Genomic DNA, 23,421 nt, shown 5'->3' with positions numbered 1-23,421 from the left:
CAGCAGGTGTTTCTATTGGAAAAATTCCTGCTGTGCTGCGTAACTGCTGTGGTTGCAAAGTGCTGATCTTGGTTTGCAGGGACAAAACACCCTCGAAGTTGTTCCTAAAGGAGGCCCCTGGCTTGGATGTGTGTCCTGGGGTGGGATGGGTTTGTGTGAGCCAGAAGGGTTTGGCTTTCACGGTGACACAGGGCTGTTGGAGGGGGAATTCGGAGGCCACTGCTTTGCGTGGAATGGTTTGGGTTGGAAGGGACCTTAAAGCTCATCTCGTTCCACCACCTTCCACTATCCCGGGTTGCTCCAAGCCCTTTCCAACCTGACCTTGGACACTTCCAGGGATGGGGCAGCCACAAACGCTGTTCTCCCCCGAGTGAGTTGCTGGTTCAAGGACCTGTGGCTCTGGATTTATGAGCCTGATAAAAACACTTGGGCCCTGAAGCCCTTGGGATGAACATCCTGGGCCTGGGATTTCCCAAAACCCCTGGAGCGGGGCTTTCTCCAGCTATAAAAATGTGGCACAGTGTTACCACACGTGGGGAAATGCAGTGGACCATCAAAGCTCTCCCAGACAAAGGACAGCCAGTGTCACACACACTGTTCCAGACCAGTGTCCCACCCCAGGGTCACGCCAGTGTCACACACCTCCACCTGCCCAGCCTTGGTTAGTGAGGCTTTTGCTTTTCCTCTGCAAAAGGAACATCTAAGCAAACTCCACAGTTTACAAATTTACAATTTTAAACTTAAATTTTATGATTTACAGTTTGAAATTCACTAAAAATTGCAATTTCTGTAGCTACCTTTTAAAACCCAGCCTGTTTCTCCAGGTCATTACCTTTGGTTTGAACCCTGTGACATCCCTGGTGTGGCATTTCATGGATTGGCACAGACCATGCTTGTCTTCTTGGCTGTGTTTTCTATGGAAAACTGCTTTTTTTCAGGAATTCCTGGAGGTGAAACTATGGAAAAGAAGTTAAATCAATCAGTTCCTTATATTTGCTGCTGGAGGGTGTAATGGTGGCTGTTCTGCACCCCAGAGGTGTTAAAGCATTTCATGTGTCATATATTCTACACCATGTTCTGGGGTTACTTAAATTCCTTGGAATTTGGTAAAGTTTGGACAAAAAGGGACAAAAAGTCAGTTGTGATTTGGGTCTTGTTGTTGGTTATGTGTTGGTTGGTTTTTTTTCAAGTAGCATTTAAAACAGGGATTGTTCTGGTTGTTTGGTTGGGGCTTTTTTAAGTAACATTTAAAACAGGGGTTTTTTTAGTTTATTCTTTTGTAGATGGGGAGTGGCCTCAGCACATCTCAGGCCAGGCTCTGCTCTGGATTAAATGAAATGTAAAGCTGAGGTTGGCCCTGTTCCATGTTTGTGTGAGGCTGCTGTAGGTCAATATGCTGATCTTAAATAAAATCCAATATCTAGAGGAGATCAGAAAGATCCCTTCTCTACACCAGCCACGGGGGTTTTTTCCTGTTAATTTTCTTCTATTTTTATTTTACTCGGGTCATTTCACTGCTCTGGCACTTGTTGTTCTTTCAATCTGAGCTACTTCATAACCCAAATTAATTTCCTTACAAAGGAGAGAAAAGGGACTCCATAAATAAGGTTTTGCTCAGGCAGGTTCCAGCTTGTGCTGTTATTGCTGTCTTTGTAATGGCCTGGAGTTTAAATTAAAAAAAAATTAACTTACAGTGTTTGGGGCTTTTAATTATGCACAAGATTAATTTTAATGCTCTAATGTCATTAGGTTCCACAGCACACATTAGCCAAGCCATTGGCTTTGGCAACAGGGAGAGAAATAGTTCTCAAGTCATGTAAAAGATGACTTGAAACTCAGATTTCTATTAAAAGCTCAGGGCTTCAAGGAAAGCAAAAAGCTCTCCAAGTGGCGTTTTGTGCTTTACCCCTGATTTAATGATCTCGAACTGTTGCATTTCTCTGCCAGCCCTCTTTTGAGCAATAATTTTCCAGTTCTTTCTTGGAGAGAGGAAGAGGGATTGAAATAACATCATCTGAAGCTGCTTGTTAATGCAGGAACAAGGAACTGTCTGCCATATACATTGGAAAATCCAGCTGCTGAACTTCAGGAGCAGGGAGAAAGAGTTACCGTGGTGTGTTTTCCTTGGACTGAAGGCCAAGAGTCTTTTTTGTGATCTCTGGAGTTGGGAGAGAAACTGGGATAAGGGAAACCTCTCGAGCATGTGCTGCAGCCCTGAGCTCTGTGACTTGGAGCAATATTGCTTTGGGGTTTTCAGCAGAATTGTGTTTTATTTCAGAGCAGCCACAAATCATCATCCCACTGCTTTGCCTTTGAAGGGAGCTGAGCTGGGCTGACTGGGGCAGGATTGTGACCTCGGAATAATCTCAGTGCTGCAGCAGTTCCCCCTGCCTGTCCTCTCCATAGTTATAGCCTGCCTGCCTAATTTTGGGAATGAGACCTTCATCCCCCTCCCCCCAGACCTGGCAGGGCAGTCCTGCTAAGACTCATAGGTGTATCCCATATTTCAGGATGCAGGCAACAGCTTTTCAGGGATGAATGGAGTGATTTGCCTGTTCCTCAAGTGCTTTCCAGAACACACCTTCTGTCCAGTGGTCAGGGAAACAAGACTGTGATTTTTTGCTCCATCAAACTCTGGAGAGAAAGAGAGAGAGAGAGAAAATACTCTTAAACATCTTCATCCTCCAGCAGTTTTCTCACAGCTCAACAGAACAACTTTGTCAGTGTTTGCAGGGAGAGGCCAGAGCTGAGCCTCGGGGATCTGGGGAACCTCTGCTCTTTCTTTTCCACTGGCATCAGGTCTCCACCAGATTTCCAAGGTCAGAAGATTCCACAGGAGCACTTCTGTTGTATTTTACACTGTATTTTACCCACTCTGAACACCTTCAGTTGTCTTGGCCTGCACAGTGAAGTTTTAGTAGTTCAGTCTCAATGTCTGCCAGTCACCAGATCATCATTCCCTGCTCATTGGCATCACTGGTCTTGCTTCTCTGTGGGAATGGGGAAGATTTGATGGGTTTTGGAGCACTAAACCATGGAGAACTGCAGGCCCTTGTACCAGGTGGGTGGTTGCTTGCTGCTGACCACGTTCCTGGGCTGAGCATTCCCCCAAGTGTGGGGTTAGACGGGACATGTTCACCGTGTCCGAGGGCACAGGTCATGTTCCTGTCTCCTCAGGAATGATTTTCTGGAGTGGGCAGAGCTGTTACCTGCAAAGAGCACGAGCATGTGGCTTTTAAAGTAATTAATCCCTACTCATGTTCACTGCAAGCAGAAAAATACAGATATTATTATTATCAAGAGAGGAACTGGGTGCTCTGCCTGCGATCCGTACCCAAAACAACATCGGCTAAAAGTCATCAAGGACTTGATTTTGTTATTAAATTCTGGCTTTTCTGCAGCTGCAGTGAGGGACCAGCACTTTTCAAACAGGAAAAATGTTGTTAGTGGAGTGGAATTTCTGCAGACAAGGTGCTACCAGAGCCTTGAGGCCTTTGATGTCACTGTTGTGTCCCGGCTATTACGAGGAGCAAAAGGGGAAATAAGAGATGGGTGTCTGTCCCAGGCAGAATTCCTTGGAACACAGGAAGCCAAAAGAGCTTGTTACCCTTGGAATTCAAAGGGCTGTTTCTTGCAGAGCTCGTTTATGAGACATATTTCAATATAAAGGAGCCCAGCTGCCAGCGAGTCCCGGTGTGCCTGAGCTGTGGGGGCTGTAACAAGCAACTTGGGGCAGTAATTGGAAATATCTTGGAGAAACATCTCCAGCACCCAAACCCAGAGAGGCAGAAACATAAATCAGGTGTAGCCTTTTTCTTGATTTGCTGCTGTAGCCACTGGAATATGTTTTCTTTCCCATGAGCTGGAAGGCAGTGGTGGGTCCTTGCTTTGGTTTTTCATGGCATGTTGGATAAAAAAGTAAAAATACAAGAGCTGGTATTAATTTAGGCTTCACAGTTGGCACCACATCAGAGAGGAGAGGCCTCCTGTCCCACTGGATGGGCTGTGGACTCGCTGGTGGGGAGCTCCTGTGGGAAGATGTTCCACGGAGGAACGTGATGCAGCTGGAGAAATGGGCTGAGGTAGCTCTGGGCCTGCTGAGCAGATTCCTCCAGTGGTGCTGTTAGCACTGGGAGGGGTGTCTGGGATGGGCTGGAAATAAGGGTTTGTTCCTCATTCCAGTCCTAAAGTGTATCCATGTACTCCTTATTTCCCTTGTGTTTGTAAGCAGAGATAACAAAGAACTCAGAGTATTACTTGGGTTTGCTGGTGTCCCTTCTCCAAGGGAATGGAATGATCTAATGGGCCAAAACCAAGCTCTGGAAGTGTAAATGCTTCAGAAATAGAGCTGCATTTGGGCAGGAATTAAACTATGTGTGCATGTGAAGGTGCTCAACTTTGGAGACAGGAAAACTGAGAGGAAGTGTCTGGAGATCTCCCTTGCCAAGAGCCAAGCTGGACACAGAACTTTGCATCTCCCTATGGCTTTTGGAGTGAAACTCAGAGCTGAAACTCCACTCAGATGGCCATTGCTGTTGTCCTGATGGATTTTGGGGTTGGGAGGGTTGGCACCTAAACTCACCTTGATTTCTAAGCGGATCAGCATAAATTCTCCTTTAAATCCATTCCTGCAGCAGAAAGGAGAACTCAACAGCAGAAAAGAAACCTGCTGTCTGCTATTTTAAGAGGGGAAAAGTTGAGCAACATCTCCAGAGATCTCTGGAGATCCACCCTGGGCAGCTCCACCACACAGGCCAGTGTTGCTGCGGAACCACCGGGTGATGGGAGTCCTGGGATTTAAGGCAAGACTTATTGGCAGGGTCTCAGCCTCTGCAAAGGTTTCTTTTGCCAAAAAAAGGTGGAAAAAGTGTATTCTTGAACAGCAATAATGTTAGACATCTTGCCAGCTGAGGAAGGAAACACCCCAGCCCCAAATCCGTGACCCCGGAGTTTAGTTCTGTGTGGTTAAAAATGAAACATTATTTTACACCGTGGATGATTTCCATGGTTGGAGCTTGAGAGGAGTGAAATTCTGTCAGATGAAAAGCTGTGGGAGTTAATCAGTTAAATTGCTTGGCAGTGGCAGTGTTGAGGTTGTTGCTGTGCAGACGTGACCCCTCCTTGGAGAAATCCCCTGGAAGTGTGGAAGTGGCACCACCAAACAAGAAGCCGTCGATGTCCAGCCTGAAAACAGTGGGTTGGCTTTTGAAAAACACTCCTTTTTCACTGAATTATAGCAGATTTTTGTGACAGAGGGAACTGTGGAGCCTTACTTAGATCCATGCTTTGGTAAATCCCAGGAATCACCACCTGGTTGTTCCCCAGCCTGGTTTCAGCCCAGGATGGTGGGAATAGCTCAGCTGTCCTTGCCGAGGTGCCGGAGCTGCCGTGAGCAGCAAAAGGCTGATCCTGGTTGTGTAAGGCAAAGCCCTGTTGCAATCCATGCAATCCATGCCTGCTTGGCCCTTCTCCCCTCCTTTGAGCCCCAGGAAATTTGGGATTCATGCTGGGGCTCTGCCCTGCTTGTAAAGCCTCTCCATGGGGAGCTGCAATGGATGGGACGTGCAGGACTCAGAGCTTGGGAGACCCAGATTCTTCCAGCTCCTCATGAACCATCAGCTCTCTGAACAACCAGATGATCTTTGAAGATTTAAATAAGACTTTTTTTTTTTTAATTAACCTTCACTTTTGGGGTGTTCAGCATGAAGGTAAAAATCCTTTATCGATGGCAATGTTGCACTTTGGGTTGGGGTGGCTGTGCTGGCTGTGCTGGCTGTGGTGATTCCCATGGGAATTCACAGGGAGTCTGCAGATCCACGGTCACCCACCAAACAGGGAAACACCCTGGAGAAGCCACCAAGGCTCATATGTATCTTTTAGGATAGTGGGAACACAACAAATCCTGTTTCCTCCTTGCCCTTTGGAAGTTGACTGTTACTCATTTTTCTCACTTATCCGTAGTGAAGAGCCTTTCAAAATTGTATTGTATTGTGATAAAGGAAGTGCACGCTGGGTTTTTCCAGAGTATCTGCTGGAAACCAAAGGCTGGAGCTGGAAATCTGTTTGCAGTAAACTTCAGTCACGAAATCAATCCCATTTACACCCTGTTAACTGGGCGTGTGTGTGCCTGGGATCCGAATCTGGGCTGGGAGCACTTGCTGCAAATTAGGAGCAGATTGGATTAATGGGTTTGCCTCCTTAATATATTGTGTGGTTTCTTTTCCCTTTGGGGGAAAAAATGATTGGAGTAAATCACTGCTGATTTTGGGAATATTCTGTGGTGTTTTCTTTGACTCAGTCAGGCAGAGAGATAATTAATGGTGGAGTTGTGAAGCTGCTTAAAGATTGAAATATAAATCCAGCTCAGAGCAAGGATGCAGGATTGGAGGAGTTGTCCTTTTGGATGAGATACTGGAAATTCAGGCCTGTTTATGGTTGATATTATAATGATGTTATAATTCTTATAATAATTCTTGAGAAAAATATGTTGAGAACAACCTCCCCTCCCTGCCAGTACCTGTTCTTTCAAAAAACTTGACTTTCTGAAGGCTCTCTTTTGCCCTGCTTCATCTTTATGCTGTTGGCAATGACCTCCTTGCTACTCCAAGTGCCAGTCTGAGCTTGAATGAGCAACTTGGAAAACAATTCTTGTGTTTTAATGCCATTCTGATGATTGTTGTTACTACACTGAAACCAAAAGTGGTTAAGCCAGGCTGAATCCTGCGGCTGCTTCGTTTTCCTGCACCTCAGACCAGCCCACGAGAGGGAAGAACATCCCACAGGGCCAGTGTAGCTCTGTGTAATTTAGTGTTGTGACAGATACACAATTCCATTGCAGCCCAAACAGCTGTAACTGCACCAAAGACCTGGAAGAAACCAAAAGACCGGACCCAAGCCACTGAGGAGGTGACGGAGGCGGAGACAGAGGTAAGAGGGGCCCGTGATCCTGCTTTCCCCAGATTTAATGGGGATGTTGCTCTCTTGGAACTGTGTTCTAGAGATGTTGCTTCCTCGTTGTCTCACAGGATCCAGGGCAGAGTTTTGGGGAGGAACTGGGATATTCCTCAGCATCCTTTAGATAACAGGGTTTAGTCTGTTCCCTGTTAAAGCTCTTCAGTTTTCTTTGGTTTTGCCTAATTTAGTGACTCAGAGAATTACAGAATCCCAGAGTGGTTTGGGTTGGAAGGGACCTTAAAGACATGGGCAGGGACACCTTCCACTAGGAGGTTCCAGTAGGCTTCCAGCAGCCTCCCAGTGTTGGGGAACACTGCTGTCCTTCAGTGAAGGGTGGGTTTGAATCCCTCAGCACTGCCCCGTTTGGGTCCCAGGCCACCGTCCTGACACGGGGCAGGTTCTGCTGCACAGGGATGTCATGGCCAAAGGTTGGCTTTCCTGATGACCAGCTGATGGAGAAGCTGAGAAAGGAAAATGTTGAAGTTCTTGGGCAAAACCACCTCAAGAGTAATTTAGATGAGTAAAGAGAATCCCCCTCGGTGCCGTTGCAGTGGGGATGTTTCAGGAAGGAGCTCTTTCCTTAATATCCTGGGTCAAACTGGGGTTAGAATCAATCAGAGAGGGAGGAAGAGAGTAAAAATGTGCAAGTTCAGACTGCCCAGTCCATGGGTAAAAACTGATGTTGGCCTGATATGATGCGGAGGAGAGCAAAGGGCATCCCTGGGGCTGCACCAGCAGGTTCATCTCCTGTGCTTTCCTCATCCTTCATTGCAGGAGTCGTGTCTCCTGCCCCACCCAGGAATTCCACCAGTGCAGATTTTTCAGAGAATTCCCTTTAAAAATCTGCAAAAAGCATGGTAGGATGTGGTGCCCTCAGGTGGGGAGGGGGAAGGATCGGGAGCCTCCTCAGTGAGGTTTTTCCTTTGTTCAGTGCTTGGATGTGCTGGGATTTCTCCCAGGGGAAGCGCGTTCCGACGCCTCCTCCGTCTGAGTGCACAATCAGGCTGTTTCCTTGGAGAGCTCTAAAATTTACAGCCAGGGATACTATTGCTGTTTTTCCTGAAACTAAGATGCTGGAATTGTGGCTGTACCTTCCTCAGTGGGATCTGCTCCAGTTAACAACAGGCATATAAAGGAAGGATCCCCCGAAAGAACCCCTTTACCATCCCTTTACCATGGATGGTAGGAGAGGAGGAAAGCAGGGTTGTCTTTCCAGGCTGTGATTTCTCAGGGCTTAACAGTTCCTCCCATCCAATCCCTTGGGAATTTCATGGGCAACGCTGAGTCTTTCCAGTTGCAGTGTTAGTTTTCGGGGGGTTATCCATGGGAATGAGCTGATAAATCACCTGGTGGCTCTTGTGGTGTTCCCCATCCCTGTGCGAGATGCATCTGTGTTCCTGCTGCACCCAGAAATGCCGTGTGGATTGGCCAAGAGCCGTTTCGCGTGCGTTGGGTTTGTCAGGGTGTTTTCAACAAAGCTCTGCCTCTGTCTGTGCTCCAGCCTAAAGAAGAGGAGGAACCTTCAGGAGACAAAGTACTTGAATCTGACCAGGAGAAAATGAGCCATGGGCCTCAACTGGAGAGGGAGCCCTCGGAGCTGAAGGCAGCGAAGGCCGTGGAGGAGAACGGGGAGCAGGAGGCGGAGCCCGTGCGGAACGGGGCCGAGAGCGTCTCCGAGGGCGAGGGCACCGAGCCACACTCCGGCTGTGCAGAGACCCCCAGCGAGGGGCCCGTGTACCAGTACAAACCAGGTAAGTCCTGCTTCCCTCCTGGCCTTTCTGCCTCCCTGCTTTGAGGGCTGGTGGCACCCCGTGTGTCGTCCCCACAGATGGGTGGAAGGGGGTTCAGTGTTCACCGTGTCCAGCTCTGCCAGGATGCACTAACCAGCAGGCCCTGAGGGACCTTCTGGGGCAGCACAAGGGGAAAATTGATTTTTCTCTTGCTGTTCGTGAAGAGGAGAAGAGAAAATCCCCAGTTCCTTGAATTTATTGTGGGTGTTGGCTGCAGCACCGTGGAAATGGCGGTGAGTTGGTTCCTGTGACCGACGGCTGAGAACCACCCAAGGAATTCCATATAAATTCCATAAATAATTCCATTATTTCAGATGAACCTCTGAAATCAGACATGTGAAAGTACTTGCTGGGTCCTAAATATGAATATGTGTGTTCATAGAGATTTCATTTCCTGGCTGAACAGTTGCAAGGATCTTCAGATTTCCAGAAGAGTAAGGAAAAGAAACAGTTTATGGTTTTCAATCCAGGTTCTGTCCAGCTCTATCCCACCAATTAGGATATAGTGTATCTAAGGGGGTGTTTTGTTATTATGAAGATAATTTATAGACCTGAACCTCAGTTAATTCACCTCATTAAGAGAGACCTCGACAGTCAGTTGCTGCCAGTTTTTAAGCCGTTTCTTATTCAGATGAAGCTCCTTCCAAATAAATTACTTATTTTTTAGGAGCCCAGAAATTAAAGAGTATAATAACAATAAGGAAGGACCTGGAGAGCCTGGTGGACCAGGCACTGGACAAGGAGCAGCACCATTAAGGGATTACACCAAGGTGGTTATTTCTGCACCACTTTGTTCTGACAAAGACCTTGATTGTTTTGGTTTTATTAATTCAGGACGATCATATCATTGGGAGGAAACACAGAGGCCTCCTGGTAGTTCAGCACACACTGAGGGTACCTGAGCAGTTCATTAGCCAAGCACTTCCTGGAGTTAATCCATAATTCATCAGCTGTCTCTCCCCAACACGTGATGCAGTCAGAACAATCCCAGTTGGATCTGGATGTCCTTTCACTCAGCTGGAGGGGTTGGAAAAGCAACACACGTTGGACTTGTGTAATAATCTTCGATTTCAGCCCTGCTCTTTCTAAAAAGGGGAATTTTTGCCCTTTGAAGGAATTGTGCGTTTGATCCTGGTGTCTCCTGGGTTGGAGATCCTTCCTGTGACACTGCCCAGCTGGTCTTCACGTTGAAACAGCTCATTGAGAACTTTACGGGAGAAGGAAACTGCACATAAACTGTTTGTTGTTGCTGTCAGAGCTTTTTCATGATAAATGGGCAGTGTGGCACAGTGGACAGGCCAGGAATTCCAGCTGGGATGCAGCTACCCAGGCAAACCACTCCTGCCCCCTTTATCCCAAAGCTCTGCAGACATAAAACTACACAAAGAGCCAAAATTCGTAATTACTTCTCTGTACTTTCATTCCCAGTTGTTAAAACCCATCATGGGAATAAGTCCCTGTTTGTGGCCTCTGCGAGGATGTGCATGGTGAGATCCCAGAGACCCAAAGCCAGTGGACAGGGAGTGAAATAAGGAAATAATAAGTATCTGAAGGGCTGGGTAAATGCTGAGCCGTCTGGCATCAACGAGATCCGAAGGCAGCACCTCCTACGGATGTTTTCCTTCAGATAAAACATGTTTTCTTCCCTAATTTCAAACAAACTGTGTGACCAGTGCTGAAAACCCCGTCTCCAGGCTGATCAGGTGCTGATCTGCCATGTAGGTTTTAGGATTTAGGATTCTTCACACCCAGAAAGCCTTCCAGAAAATGGGTGGAAGGTTGGAATTCTGGGATTATGGCCTGTGGTTGTGTTTTCTTGTTTGCCCTGTTATCTCCAGCCTGGGTTGTTCACAGCTCCATGTTTTCACGTTTTCAAAGGATATTTTTGTTCCATGCAGTGCTCTCCGTGACTGTGTGTATATCACTCCCTTTTACACTGCTTTAACTTCTACATTTTCACCCAAAATCTGGGAATTGTCCCTGTTTCGTCATATCCCGCAGGAGAGTGAGAACTGGAATTAATGGGTTAGGACTGGAATTAGTGCCCAGATCGTGTGTGGTTGCTCTGGACCTGGCTCTCTGCTCCCCACTGTTTATGTCCCTTTAATGCCGTGTAAATTCCCCTCCTCACACTGGAAATAAATGACAATTTCCCAGGCAGCTGAACGACCTCTTCCCTTCGGATTTACCGGAGCCACGCCTGGGTTTGTCTCCTGGGAATCTCAGGGCCCTTCTCTCCCTATAGAGCAGTGGAAGCCCCTGGACCCAGAGGGGAAGAAGCAGTACGACCGGGAATTCCTGCTGGATATCCAGTTCATGCCAGCCTGTATCCAGAAGCCGGAGGGGCTCCCTCCCATCAGCGACGTGGTGCTCGACAAGGTGAGAGGAGAGCCCATAAAACAGGTACGTGCAGGGCTTGATAGCAATAAAGATCCCTAATACATGGATCCCTTGTGCTTGGACCCTTTCCATGCAGGCTTTGGGTGGGAAAGGCAAATTGTTGGTCACACCACACGGTTCTTCAGACAGAGGTGTTGGTGCCTAATGAGTGTGCACAGCTGATCAAAAACCAAAGTGCTTTTAATGGGCTTTGTCTGAGTTAAGTTATGCCAGGCTGTTATTAAAATTTAAAATGATGCAGCCATGAAGAGCTATGGATCCAAACAAGGCCAGTGGCTCATATCAGATCAGTTCGATGATTAAAAAACAGAGAGAAGCTTTGGGGTGAACTCTTTTTTTGATCTTAAGCAGTTATGTCACTGTTTATGAGCTGATCTAATAAAAGATCTTTAAGACCTCGATTCCCAGGCAGTTTTGTGACTTCTGTGCAGCCTCGTTCCAGAGCTGATTGTCTCTGCTGTAGGTCTGGGCTTGGGATTTCAGTGCTGACACCAAGGCCTTCTGCTTTCATTAGAACTGGGGAGTTCATTGGTTTTGATGTACCACTAAATTTGCTCTTGAGATTCCAGGGTACAGGTGATCCTCCTGTGCAGAAACATTTCCACTCTGAGTTTCATACCCAGGAAAATTGTAAAACACAGCTTTGTTCCCAGAATTGTTTCATCCACCTCCTAGTTCCCTGTGATTGCTTCTCACTGCCCTGTCTGTGAGTCCTTGGCTCAGTTGCCCATTTGCCTTTTTAGCCCAAAAGCCACTGGTTTGAGGAAAGGTGGCAGCTTTGTCATCCTGAACCAAGGCAGGCCCATGTTTTCTTGCCTCTTATCTTCCATAATTCCTGTTCAACCTTGAAACGTTTCTGCACTCCACCTCTTCCCTCAGTAGTCCCTCTGCATATAGAAGATGTATTTGAAATTCAATGCTCATTTTTAGTGTTAAGTGTGGATGCATAAAACTTCCACAGTTCGTTATAAGCTTTAATTTGGATATTAAATACACCTGTTATGGTTTGTCAGAGGTGGGCTGTAAGTGACAGGACCTTTGGTAGCTCAGCACCCTGAGCAGCCCTGTCTGTGTGCTCTGTCCACGGTTCAGGTCAACCAGCCGAAATTGCCGCTGCGAACGCTGGACCCCCGGATCCTGCCACGAGGCCCAGACTTCACCCCAGCCTTTGCTGACTTTGGGAGGCAAGCCCCCGGGGGAAGAAACGTGTCTGGAAGTGTGAGTTTACCCCAACTTGCTCCTTTAAAAACTGGCGTTAACACCGATGAAGTCCATCCTCAGGCTTTCGGGCCTCTCCCGCTGCGCCGGTGGCTCTGGTTTTGGCAGGATGAATGCAGGGGTGAGGTTTGCTTGGCTGACTAAGTTTAGGCACATTAGAGACCGTTGTGGATGTTTGTCACTGGTACGTATTGGCTTGGTCTCCTTCCCTTTTCCCCGTGTGAGGGGTGGAGGTGTTTCCACCCCAGGACCCGTCGGTCGCGGTCGTGCCGTCGTCGTACAACAACCCGGCATCTGCGTGTCCTTGGGGGAGGCTGTGCCACAAAACACACCAACAGAGCGAACAGATTTTACTAACACAAAAAATGCACACGGTGCCTGTGTGTTCTTGATTTCTTTGTGCTTCCGTGTGTTGCTGCAGTCACTTCATTCCTTGTTTTCTTGCCTTTTCTTTCGTTTTTTCTTCCTTTTCCCTGTGTCTGGCTGTGCCCACATCCTGAAATCCCCCTCTGAATTCGTCACTCTTGCCTTTGCCATCTCTTTTCTTGGGGCACAGGTGCCCCCAGCATGTGCCACCCCGGAGGACAGACACCGACTCCGTTGGGGGCAATCATTGGTTTTCATCTCTTAAGATACATCCAGTGTATCCATCCAGATGTGTCTAATGACACAGCCATCCTTGGTCTTTCAAACCTGCTGGTTTCAGAAGAGTTCTCTGAATCACCCTGGCTTCCGAGTGTGCAGGTTTCCAGGAGTCAAACCTGGTGATTTTAACTCAGTGTAACATCTTTGGCTCAGGAGCAGTGTCATGGCCGGCGCCTCGTTCCGGGGTGTCTTGGAGTAGCTTCGGTGCTGTGGTTTCTCTTGAGCACCATCTGGTCTACAAAACCCCCTGAGGTCGACAGTGCTTCCCACATTTAGGACTTGCAGGTTGTCCTGAGGTGCCTTCTCTGCCGTCCCGTGCTGAGTGTCCCGAGCCGCTCGGTGTCGTGGTAACGTCGCTGTCGCTCTTTCTCTCTCCGCAGGCCTGCAAAGTGCAGAGCAACCCTGGATTGCCCTCCCTGGCTCGGTGCGGGCCCCCAGCATGCCCTCTCTTGGTCTCGCCTCACCCACCATTGAGGAACCTGCCGATAGGGGTAAGCCAAATCCCCCCCTCCCCCCCAGCCTTTGCACCTTTTTGTAGAGTTGCCCTTTTCCCCCCAACGCCCACTGTTGATAAAGAACGACTGGCAGAAAACTTTACAAAAAGGTGCAACCTTGTTTAAAAAAAAACCGAAACCAGACTTGCATTGTACCCCTCTAGGCAGTCTTCAGTGGTGGGTGGGACATCACCAGCTGAGGGCATGCTGGGACGTTGGCCTGAGCGGGATCCGCGAGGGTCTGCACTTTGCAGACCTGTGGAAAGGGGGAGAAAAGGTAAGTCCCGCTTACCCCGTTCATTTGGAGCATTCAGCACATAACATACATCTCACATTTGCGCCTTTGCAGAGCAGAGCCTCTCCTTGCCTTGTTCTGGAGGAGGGCTGGAAGGTGACCTTGTTCAGCCAGCCTGTCCTATGACGCCGGCGGTTGTAGGATCAGAGGGTTCGCAGCCCCCAGCAATCCCAGACGTTTCCCTGGCATGGCAAACCCCGCGTGTGCTGCCTGTCCCTGGCCATCCCACCTCTGCAAGGCCATGCCCATGATCCATCCAATCCACTGCCTCTTCCTTGCCCCGAAATAACGTGGAGCAGCTCGGCGCTAACCAGCTTCCGGCACGTTGAGAATCTTTTGTGTTGCTTCCTTGGCTTTTGTCTTTATTTCCTTCTTTTCGCTTCAACGTGTTGTGTGAGTGTTTTTGGCACTAACAAATGTCGCATCAGGTGGCACAGGGGGTGTAATTGCACAGAAGCAGAATCCAGCTGGAAGGGCTTTTTGGTGTAGGCAAGACGTTGGGTGAGGAGATGCAAACAGATAAATTGGAGAGGAGAGGACAGGTCAGTCCTCGTGCCTGTGGCAGGATGAGTCTGCTTTGTCCTTCCTGAGAGGTGATGGAAACTCGAGTCACCTCAATTCTTGTGCTTCTTGGAAGGCAGAACCTCTCCCAGCATTGAAGCTCAATTTTATCTTCTCCCTCAAAGCTTCTTGTGGAGGGAGAAGTGATTCTTTAATTCCTTGGATGTTTTAAAGCATTTCCGTGACTTGTGGCCTGAGTGGAAGCTCCAGGTCGGGCTGTGCTGCTCTGAGTCTTTGGCTCCTCTGCAGGAGTCTTGTCCCTTTTCTTTCTGCTTTCCTTTCCCCTCTCTTCATCCAAAGACAAGTAATGGAATTTAATGCAGGAACACTTGGTAACTGCTCCATGCCGTTGGTGGGAAAGGTTATCCCAGTGCAAGTGCCCCAGAACCATCTTTATTTACATGGCCTGGGGTACAGAAAGCCAGGCCTGAGCCCAGGCACCTCTTGAACTTGCTGCCATGTAAATCTGGAACCAAAACCCCAGATTTTTTCTCTTAAAAGTTTGATCCATTTTATTACACATTCAAAGGAAGCTGCTGTTCACCGATTCAAAACTTAATCGAACAGTTTGAACCGAGTTTATTCACAGGTATTGAAAACATAGAACCTCAAGGAAAGTCCTGGTTCTGTTGATGCACTGAAAGGTCTGATCTTGAAGGCAGTTGGATGTGAGGAGGTTGTGACATGTGGCAGGCTGGTACTCAGGAGGTGCACAGGTGCTCCATGCATCCCTCAGTTTTCCCACACTCACCTCCTTCAGGGAGGGCCGTTTGCTCTAAAGGGGAACATTTGCATGGACCCTTCCCTGAGGAAGCTCCGGCCTCTGCAGCTCCGTCCCCGCGCGTTACACCCCGACACGCCTGGGAGGTCCTTCAGCCCAGAGCTGCCTCTGTGCCGGACATGGGGTGGCTGCAGGTCACCTCTCCTTGGCTTTACCCCTGTCCCTGAGGGCAGTAAGCCCAAAGGTTTGGATTTGCAGGGCACCCTCCCAGCCTGGCTCTGGTTTCCGGGCTGCCTGCCTGGCAGGAGGTGTGTGATGAGCTGCTGTTGCGTTACCGTCTGGCTTTTCAGCTGGAGGGAAGTTTCTTCTCTCCACGTTTGTGGCGTGGTCAGAACCTGGGCAGCAGAACTGTGCAAACAGGTGCAGCAGCAGAGGGGGGTTGGGAAGGTGGGGCTGTGCTCAGGTTTGCTGCGCCCTACCAGTGCCGACCAAGGGCTCGGGGCGGGAGCCGACAGGGGCCGTGGGGAGGGATCGGGGGCTGCTTCAGGAACATGCCCCACACACAGAAGCTGGGGAAGGCTCCCTGTTCTCCCTGTCTTGTTCTGCTGTTGATTTCTCAGGAGCAATCAACTGGTGTGGTTGCCTTCCAAGCAGTTGAGGGTTGGATTTGATGACCTTGGAGGTCTTTTCCAACCTTAATGATGCTGTGAACTATGACCGTGCCCAAAGGAGCTTAAATGTTCTGCTGGGTTATTTGTGTGTGTGCCAGGGGATCTGAACAGGGCTCTTCCTGGGTGGTGGGGCAGCAGGGTGACACGCTGCTCCACGTAGCCCTGTCCCAGGCATTGCCTTGGCATAGAGAGCATGTCATGGCATGAGGGTGTTGTCTTCTGACATCTTCCTCTGTTGCTGTTCTCCCACAAGGAAGCCCAGACAAGAGCTCCAGCAGTGACCATGTTCATTCGCACACACTTACCTTGTGAAAGGCAAGTGGTTCAACTCCCACATCCCACTCCTGCCTTGAAGGAGGATTTTGCTTTTTAATAACACAAACCCAGGGTTGGGGCTGATCTATGACATAAGAGGCACCAGCCAAGAGCCTTTTCCTCCTCTTCAGTGAAGCTCTTGGAATAACCAGGATGCTTTGGCCTCTCTGGTGCTCGTTGAATGCCTTTGTTGAGCAGAGCAGTGTTTGAAATGGCCCATCTTCCACGAGGGGCTGCCTGCTGCCCTCTGAGGAGACGAGTTACCACCGTGGGAAGTACCGGGTTTGATAACGGAGTTTTGTTGTTGTGTTAGTTTGTACCTTGAGGTTGGACATCTCTGATAAATGAGCTCAGAAATCTGAAGGAATGTGGGGGGGAGAACACTGTCCTGCCAACACCTTGTACCTTTAGTCCTTAATGAGAAGCCCTCAGATGATGAAGAGGGGGTTTGGGGGCATCTTGGGCTCTACCACTTGTACAACTGGTGAAAAACTCCCCAGTTTTGGCAGTTGTTGTGCCTGGTTTGTCCGGGAGGAGCGTCACTTTCCACAGGACTGCAGAGGCACTTGGGGCAGTTTCAAAGCACTGTGCTCCCCACCCTTCTGTGAAACCACACAGAGTTTGTCCTACATCTGTTAGGATCCATATTTAGACAAGGCAGGAGCTGCACTGGTGCTCCTCCAGAGTGATTTATGTAATTCCCATCTCAGAATGGCTCCACTGGAAGCAATCGCCAGTAAAACTCAACGTTTCTGGCAGAGAATACAGAAATGCTGATTTATCCTAGTCTGATTGCCTGGGATGGCACATTTGAAATACACCTGTGAGGACTTAGTCCTTACACACACTTTGCTGTGGTGTCTCAGTTCTGCAGTTCCTGGTTTCCCAGAGGCCGTGTTGGCCCGTTGGGTTCAGTCCTGTCCCGCCGCAGCAGCGTCCGGAGCTGAGTGAGGTGGGCAGCGTCATCCCATATCTACTTTGGGAAAAGCTGCCCGAGAGAAACGTGTTTGGTGTCTCCATGTTCCCTCTGACCACCCTGGAGCAGTGTGTTGGGTTTGAGGGACTCCTCAGAGCAGGCGCTGGTGGTCGGTGGTGCCGTCGGAGGGTGTTGACGTAAGCCCAGAGTGTGTTATCCAGGAGTGAGTTTAAAAGGGGATATAACAAGGAATGTTTTTGTCCTAGTTGTTGAATGTTGGACCGAGGAGATCTCAGCCGGGCCAGAGGAGGGAGCCCAGGAAGATCATCACTGTGTGTGTGAAGGAGGATGTCCACCTGAAGAAGGCGGAGAACGCCTGGAAGCCGAGCCTGAAGAGGGAAAACCAAACCGAGGACCCGGAAAATGTCAAAACCCAGGTGAGAGCTTTGGTGGGCACATCTGAGGGTACAGCACCCTTCCCCAGGGCGAGGGGGGTAACCTGCCTTCAGCCTTGTGTCACACACTGCAAAAGGGCAAGGAATTCCAACTGGAATCCCAGCTTTCCCCTCCCTTGATGGTATTTTTTGTGTGTTTATCCTTGACCTGGAGTTTAAATGCCAGTCCTGTATGTTAAACTGGGAACACCAGACAACCTACTACCTCTCTTCCAGGACTGCTTTTCTATTGCTGTTTTACTGGAATATTTCTGTCCCCATCCTAAAGCAAACAGCCTCACACTTCCAGCACAGAACTTACTTTTCATCCCCTTTTAGACCATGTTTCTTCTCTGAACTTCACCAAGACTGAGGTTCCTCTGTAAAATCCCTCAGTTGGTCCTGCCCAGCCCAGCAAGCACCATCTGAAGCTCCCTCTGTCCTTCTCCCCCTCCTCTCCTCTGAGGGACAGTTGCTCTGGGCAGAAGTGTTTGTCTGGTGGTCAGGCTTGTAATTTGTAGGATAAGTTGGGATGGTCTGGAAGGACACTGGAATTCTATTCTTGGAGCTAATGGTAGCACTGTCCTAATTATCATCCTGGAAAGGAAAAAACAAAATGCCTTAACCTGAGTATAGGAGAAGTGGTTGAAGGAGTCAGAGGCTCCTCCCTGTTGATTTCTATCTCATGGATTAAATTGATATCAAGAAGAGCATTTCTGACAGGAAGGGCTTTGTGCCTCTGTTGCACTTGAAAAAAGCACTTGGGAGTTTCCAAAAATCCTTCCCCACAGCCGTGGCCCTTGGTAGCCGAGTGAGAACTGGGGCTGGGCTGTGCAGAAGTGTGTGGTGTGTAACTCACCTTCACGGGCATCCCTGTGGGACACCTCCATCCATTCCCCTGGGACCTGCACCCTGGCTCGTTCCTGGAAGCCCCTGGCCCCCTTTGTGCCTGACCTGGCAGTTCTCGTGTCGTGCAGGAGCTGTTCCGCAAGGTACGAAGCATCTTGAACAAGCTGACGCCCCAGATGTTCAACCAGCTCATGAAGCAGGTGACAGACCTGACGGTGGACACGGAGGAGAGACTGAAAGGAGTCATTGACCTGGTCTTTGAGAAGGCCATCGACGAGCCCAGCTTCTCCGTGGCCTACGCCAACATGTGCCGGTGCCTGGTGACGGTAAGAGCCGCCCAGTCCAGCGGGAAATGCCTCTGCGTGGTGAACCCCTGGAGCTGCTGGGCAGGGACAGGAATGTGGGGAGAGACTCAGTTTCTGAGTGTGAAGGAGATGAACTAATGCTGCATTTCTGGTTGCTGGCCGTGCCTGGTCACGAGATGTGACGAGTCACGTTGGGGAGGTTCAGGGAATCATGGAATGGTTCATCATGGCTCATCCAGTCCCACCTGTGCTTTTTACCCCACATTAGGTTAACCCTGGGAAAATCTGGGCTGGAAACACCAACTATGTCTGTCTCTGTGCTTTTGGGGGTTCAGGGTGCTTTCGTGTAGGATGCTCAGCTTGGTGGGTGTCTTCTAGTCTGGGGGAGCAGCTGGGTGTAAGAGCTGCAGGAGGAGAGAGTGGGGAAGGCATAATGTGACTTCAAATGCCAATTAACACTATTAATTTTAACAATTATCTAACCCTGGAAGCAGTTAGATTTCATAAGGCACAAGGTAGGAGAGATGAATGAATTAGTTTTAATATTTGTGCACTTAAGAAGGACTAGAAACAGCCTTCAAGTCTTTTTTTTTTCCAACAAGAAAAGGAAAGAATGAAAAATCCATTCCAATTTTATCAGGTACACGTGCAAAGGGAAGATTGCAGTACAAATCCTGAGTGTAGTCAGGACTAGGTCTGCCTTTAGACCCACCCCTCATGCTGCTGGTTTGCAGGGGATTCACAGAATCATCTCATGGAATCCCAGGATGGTTTGGGTTGGGAGGAAACTTAAAGCCCATCCAGTGCCACCCCGTGCCATGGGCAGGGACACCTTCCACCCTCCCAGGTTGCTCCAACCTGGCCTTGGACACTCCCAGGGCTGGGGCAGCCACAGCTTCTCTGGGTAACCTGTGCCAGGGCCTCCCCCCTTCAGTGTCTCTCCCCAAGGTGCCAGGCCAGGCTGTCGCCATTCCCAGATGGTGAATTTGGGACAAAATAACCCTTTTTCTTGCAGCGAAGGCTTGAGTCTTCAGCACATAACAGGAGTGTTTTTTAAGCAGTGGGTGTTTCTGAGGGATCCTGTGGATGGAAATGTAATCCATCCCCGGGCGGAGGTGGTGTCAGCCAAGTTTGGAGTGTGACTTTACATCTGCAGTGTAAAACTGCTGGAAATCATGACGTGAGGCTTCGCTTCCGCAGCCTCGTGGAGCGCTGGGGCTCAGGATGAAGAGCGTAATAAAATGTTATGGGTGGCTTACAGGAACTTTACTCCTCTGTGGAGTTTATCCCAATTTCTGCTGATGTTTTCCTTCCTTCCCCTGCAGCTGAAGGTGCCCATGGCAGACAAACCCGGGAGCACAGTAAATTTCCGCAAGTTGCTGTTAAATCGCTGCCAGAAGGAATTTGAAAAGGACAAGGCTGACGACGACGTCTTTGAAAAGAAGCAGAAAGAACTCGAAGCTGCCACCACTGTAAGTGGTATTTTTCCCCATAAATCTCAGAGCTCACTCAGAAAATTACTTCCTTTTGAGACAGCAGTAGATTTGGGGGGAATTTCAGGGTGGATGGAGAGTTTGTTTCTGTCATTGTGGCTGAGGATAATAAAAAATATTTGCCTTGATAGCGGGTTTTTACCGGCATCCTTCAGGGCTTTAGGAGAAAAAGAGTAAAGAGCGACTCTAAACTGGATCTTGTGTGGAGTTCTGTGCTCTGGGAGCGTGGTTTTACAGGGCTGTTCTGCTGGTTTGCAGCCAGAGGAGAAGACGCGGCTTCACGACGAGCTGGAAGAGGCCAAGGACAAAGCCCGGCGGAGATCCATCGGGAATATCAAGTTCATTGGGGAGCTGTTCAAGCTGAAGATGCTGACAGAGGCCATCATGCACGACTGTGTGGTGAAGCTGCTCAAGAACCACGACGAGGAGTCCCTCGAGTGCCTTTGCCGCCTGCTCACGACCATCGGCAAGGACCTGGACTTCGAGAAGGCAAAGGTGGGGCAGGAGCAGGAGCAAGGGATGAGGCTCCCTGGGCAGGGCTGGAAAGATGGGTGTGGAGTGTTTTTGTTTGAGGATTTGGTTTTCCTTCAGGAATTTCCAGGCAGCGTGAGGAATTCATCCGCTCTGCTGTGGCTGTTTCATCATGACCTGGCCTCGCTCCCTGCTCTGTAATAGATTCTGTGTCGTTTCCAACAGTGCTCTCCAGTTGTTGTTTCCAAAGATTTCATCCAAACACAAAGTCTAGAAGTGCTCAACACTTATATTTTCCAAATTGGATGTGCCTCTTTACTTGTAGTTCCCAAAACATTAATACTTAAGAGTTGTCTCTGCATCACTGAAAGTTAATGTTACCTACAAAATCCAACATTTAATTGTGTTGGCCAGTTTAAATCTAAAAAACCCTCATTAACTGGTCCAAACCCCGACCTGAGCCTTGAGGGTGCCTTTATTTTGTGTCATCCTTGTCTCCAGCTGGGCTGGGCTGGGGCAGCTGCTCTGTAACAGCAGCACTCCCATGTCCTCCTCCCCATTTTCCAGCACATGTGTCTGGAGCACGGAAGATTACACACTCCGTGAGCTCCTCTTGGCACAATCTGCTTCTCCTTTGCAAAAACCAGGCTTGGGATGAAAACCTCGAGGGTTTTGCCAGAAATCAGTGGGACTCAGCTCTGGAAACAAACGGAGCTAATTGTGTTCAGCTGCCCCGAGCAGGGAGTTCCTCTTCACGTGCTGGATCTCAGGGATCATGGTGGGTCAATCCTGAACCTTAAGGGGAAGCACTTCCCCAAAGTGTTCTTTGAGCTCTGACCAAAACAGTGAAGTTTGTCAGCAGTCCCAGGCTGACCCCCCTGTGCTGTGAACACAGCACTGTTACCGACCCCGGTGTGACAGTGCCAGAAACAGGGATTGAATTCCCATCTGCTTTGGGAACAAAACAGAGTCTGACTTGTAAGCTGAGGTCAGGCTGGATGAGGCCTGGATGCTGTTCTGGTCTTTTTGAGTACTGTAAAAGGCAACATTTTGGGGCTCTGTCGGATCCTGGGCTCTCGAGCTGTGGCACAGTGGAGCAGGGGAGTTATTCTAGATGCTGTGTCCTGTCTTTGGGACCTCTTATTTCTATCAAGACTGAGTGAGAATCCTTGTTAATGGGGTAGACATTTTATTACGTGTTTTTATTGAACCTGAAGTGTTATTCATTGCTTTAATTAAAACTTCTGAACAAAGGCCACTGGAAATATTTCCCCATCATTCCCAGCTTTGGAAACATTTGCTCTCAGAGCTGGAACTTTCCAAAGCAAGGCCAGAACCAAATTTTAATGAGGTTTTTCTTGTTTGTTTAACTACAAGGGCAAGGTTTTTAGTGAAGGGAATGGGAAACACTTTAGAAAACTGCCCTGAAAGTCTTTATTTAAAACAGCCCAAGCCCTCATTTGGGAAAAAAGCTTTTTGGAGCCTGACGAGCCAAATTTAGACCTGACAGAGGCTTCTCTAATGATACAGTTTCATGGCTTAGTATGAACTGATTGGGATTCCATCACATCATGATTTTTTGGATGAAAAGTGGTTGTGGGATTTTATCCTTCAGTGCAGCCCATTAAACTGCTCTTGCTGGGATTTGTGGTGCTGCTGCTCAGCCTGGCCCAGCTCACACAGCTGGGGAGTGAACCATGGAATGGTGTGACCAGGGTTAGTTTTGTACCCATTTAGTTCCCTGAGCCACTTTTTCTTGGGCTGGGGTGAGCACAGGGAGGAACTGAGATATATTTTTAATGGGTGTAATGTTTACTGTGCACATGCAGAGGGTGTTGATTGTTTGGGTAATTAAAACCACAGGGAAGGTGTGTGCCCACACACTTGGGCCTCACTGCCTGCACATCCCACCTGGAAGGGGTGTACAAGAGCCAGCAGTCACCTCTCTGGAGAGCAGCTCCATGTCCCCAGGAGTGCTGGAATGCAGGACCCACTGACTCCCCCCGAAGGGGTATTTTCATTTTCCTCCACAACACACTGATGCCGATGTTTTTCTTGTCCAGCCCCGCATGGACCAGTATTTTAATCAGATGGAGAAGATTGTGAAAGAGAGGAAAACCTCCTCAAGGATTCGGTTCATGCTCCAGGATGTGATAGACCTAAGGCTGGTAGGTGCCAACTGCATTGAATCATGGAATCCCAGGATGGTTTGGGTTGGAGGGACCTTAAAGCCTGTCCAGTCCCACCTCCTGCCATGGGCAGGGACACCTTCCACTGTCCCAGGTTGCTCCAAGCCCCCTCCAACCTGGCCTTGGACACTTCCAGGGCTGGGGCAGCCACAGCTTCTCTGAGCACCCTGTGCCAGGGCCTCCCCACCCTCCCAGCCAACATTTCCTTCCCAATATCCCATCTAACCCTGCCCTCTGGCAGTGGGAAGCCATTCCCTGTGTCCTGTCCCTCCATCCCTTGTCCCCAGTCCCTCTCCAGCTCTCCTGGAGCCCCTTTAGGCCCTGGAAGGGGCTCTCAGCTCTCCCTGGAGCCCTCTCTTCTCCAGGTGAACTTCCCCAGCTTTCCCAGCCTGTCATGTTCCCTTGCATGTCTGGGCTGGAAGAGCTCTCATCCAAGAGCAGGGGATTTACAGCACAAGTGGGATGTTAGGGGGAGTTCTGTGCTCCTTCTCCCAAAAATCTGACTGTTCAAGGACAGGAAATCTCTCCTTTGCCCTGAGGGTGCCTGTGGTCAGCACAAGTGCAGTGCAGGGTGAAGATGTGACCGTGTGTGGTACAAACCTTCCCAGCACCATTCATTTCCCCTCAGAGGAAGAGAAATCCTGTGTCAGCTCAGATTTGGCCAGCAGGCAGCCTGACCAAAGGCCTGAGAGGGTCTTGC

General features: G+C 49.2%; 1 protein-coding gene across 7 annotated transcripts in view; it reads left to right on the top strand.

Annotated features, from left to right (window-relative positions):
- The window catches only part of EIF4G3 (eukaryotic translation initiation factor 4 gamma 3), a 143,312-nt gene that overhangs the window by 99,687 nt on the left and 20,204 nt on the right, over positions 1-23,421 (top strand). For 6 of the 7 annotated variants that reach the window (XM_051771525.1, XM_051771526.1, XM_051771522.1 and 3 more), the window contains 10 exons: positions 6,839-6,927; positions 8,456-8,705; positions 10,990-11,147; positions 12,237-12,362; positions 13,388-13,498; positions 17,247-17,417; positions 18,392-18,589; positions 19,894-20,040; positions 20,320-20,556; positions 22,596-22,700. In XM_051771525.1, coding sequence (XP_051627485.1) covers positions 6,839-6,927; positions 8,456-8,705; positions 10,990-11,147; positions 12,237-12,362; positions 13,388-13,498; positions 17,247-17,417; positions 18,392-18,589; positions 19,894-20,040; positions 20,320-20,556; positions 22,596-22,700 — 1,592 coding nt within the window. The remainder of the gene's footprint in view (positions 1-6,838; positions 6,928-8,455; positions 8,706-10,989; positions 11,148-12,236; positions 12,363-13,387; positions 13,499-17,246; positions 17,418-18,391; positions 18,590-19,893; positions 20,041-20,319; positions 20,557-22,595; positions 22,701-23,421) is intronic. The other variant, XM_051771524.1, reaches the window with a different exon arrangement.

This window comes from Manacus candei, unplaced genomic scaffold (genome assembly GCF_025592945.1).
Source record: "Manacus candei isolate 608988 ecotype Guabito, Panama unplaced genomic scaffold, ASM2559294v1 h1tg000136l, whole genome shotgun sequence".
Lineage (NCBI taxonomy): Eukaryota > Metazoa > Chordata > Aves > Passeriformes > Pipridae > Manacus > Manacus candei.
The sequence above is the reverse complement of the archived record's forward strand: the minus strand, read 5'-3'. Positions and strand labels throughout refer to the sequence as shown.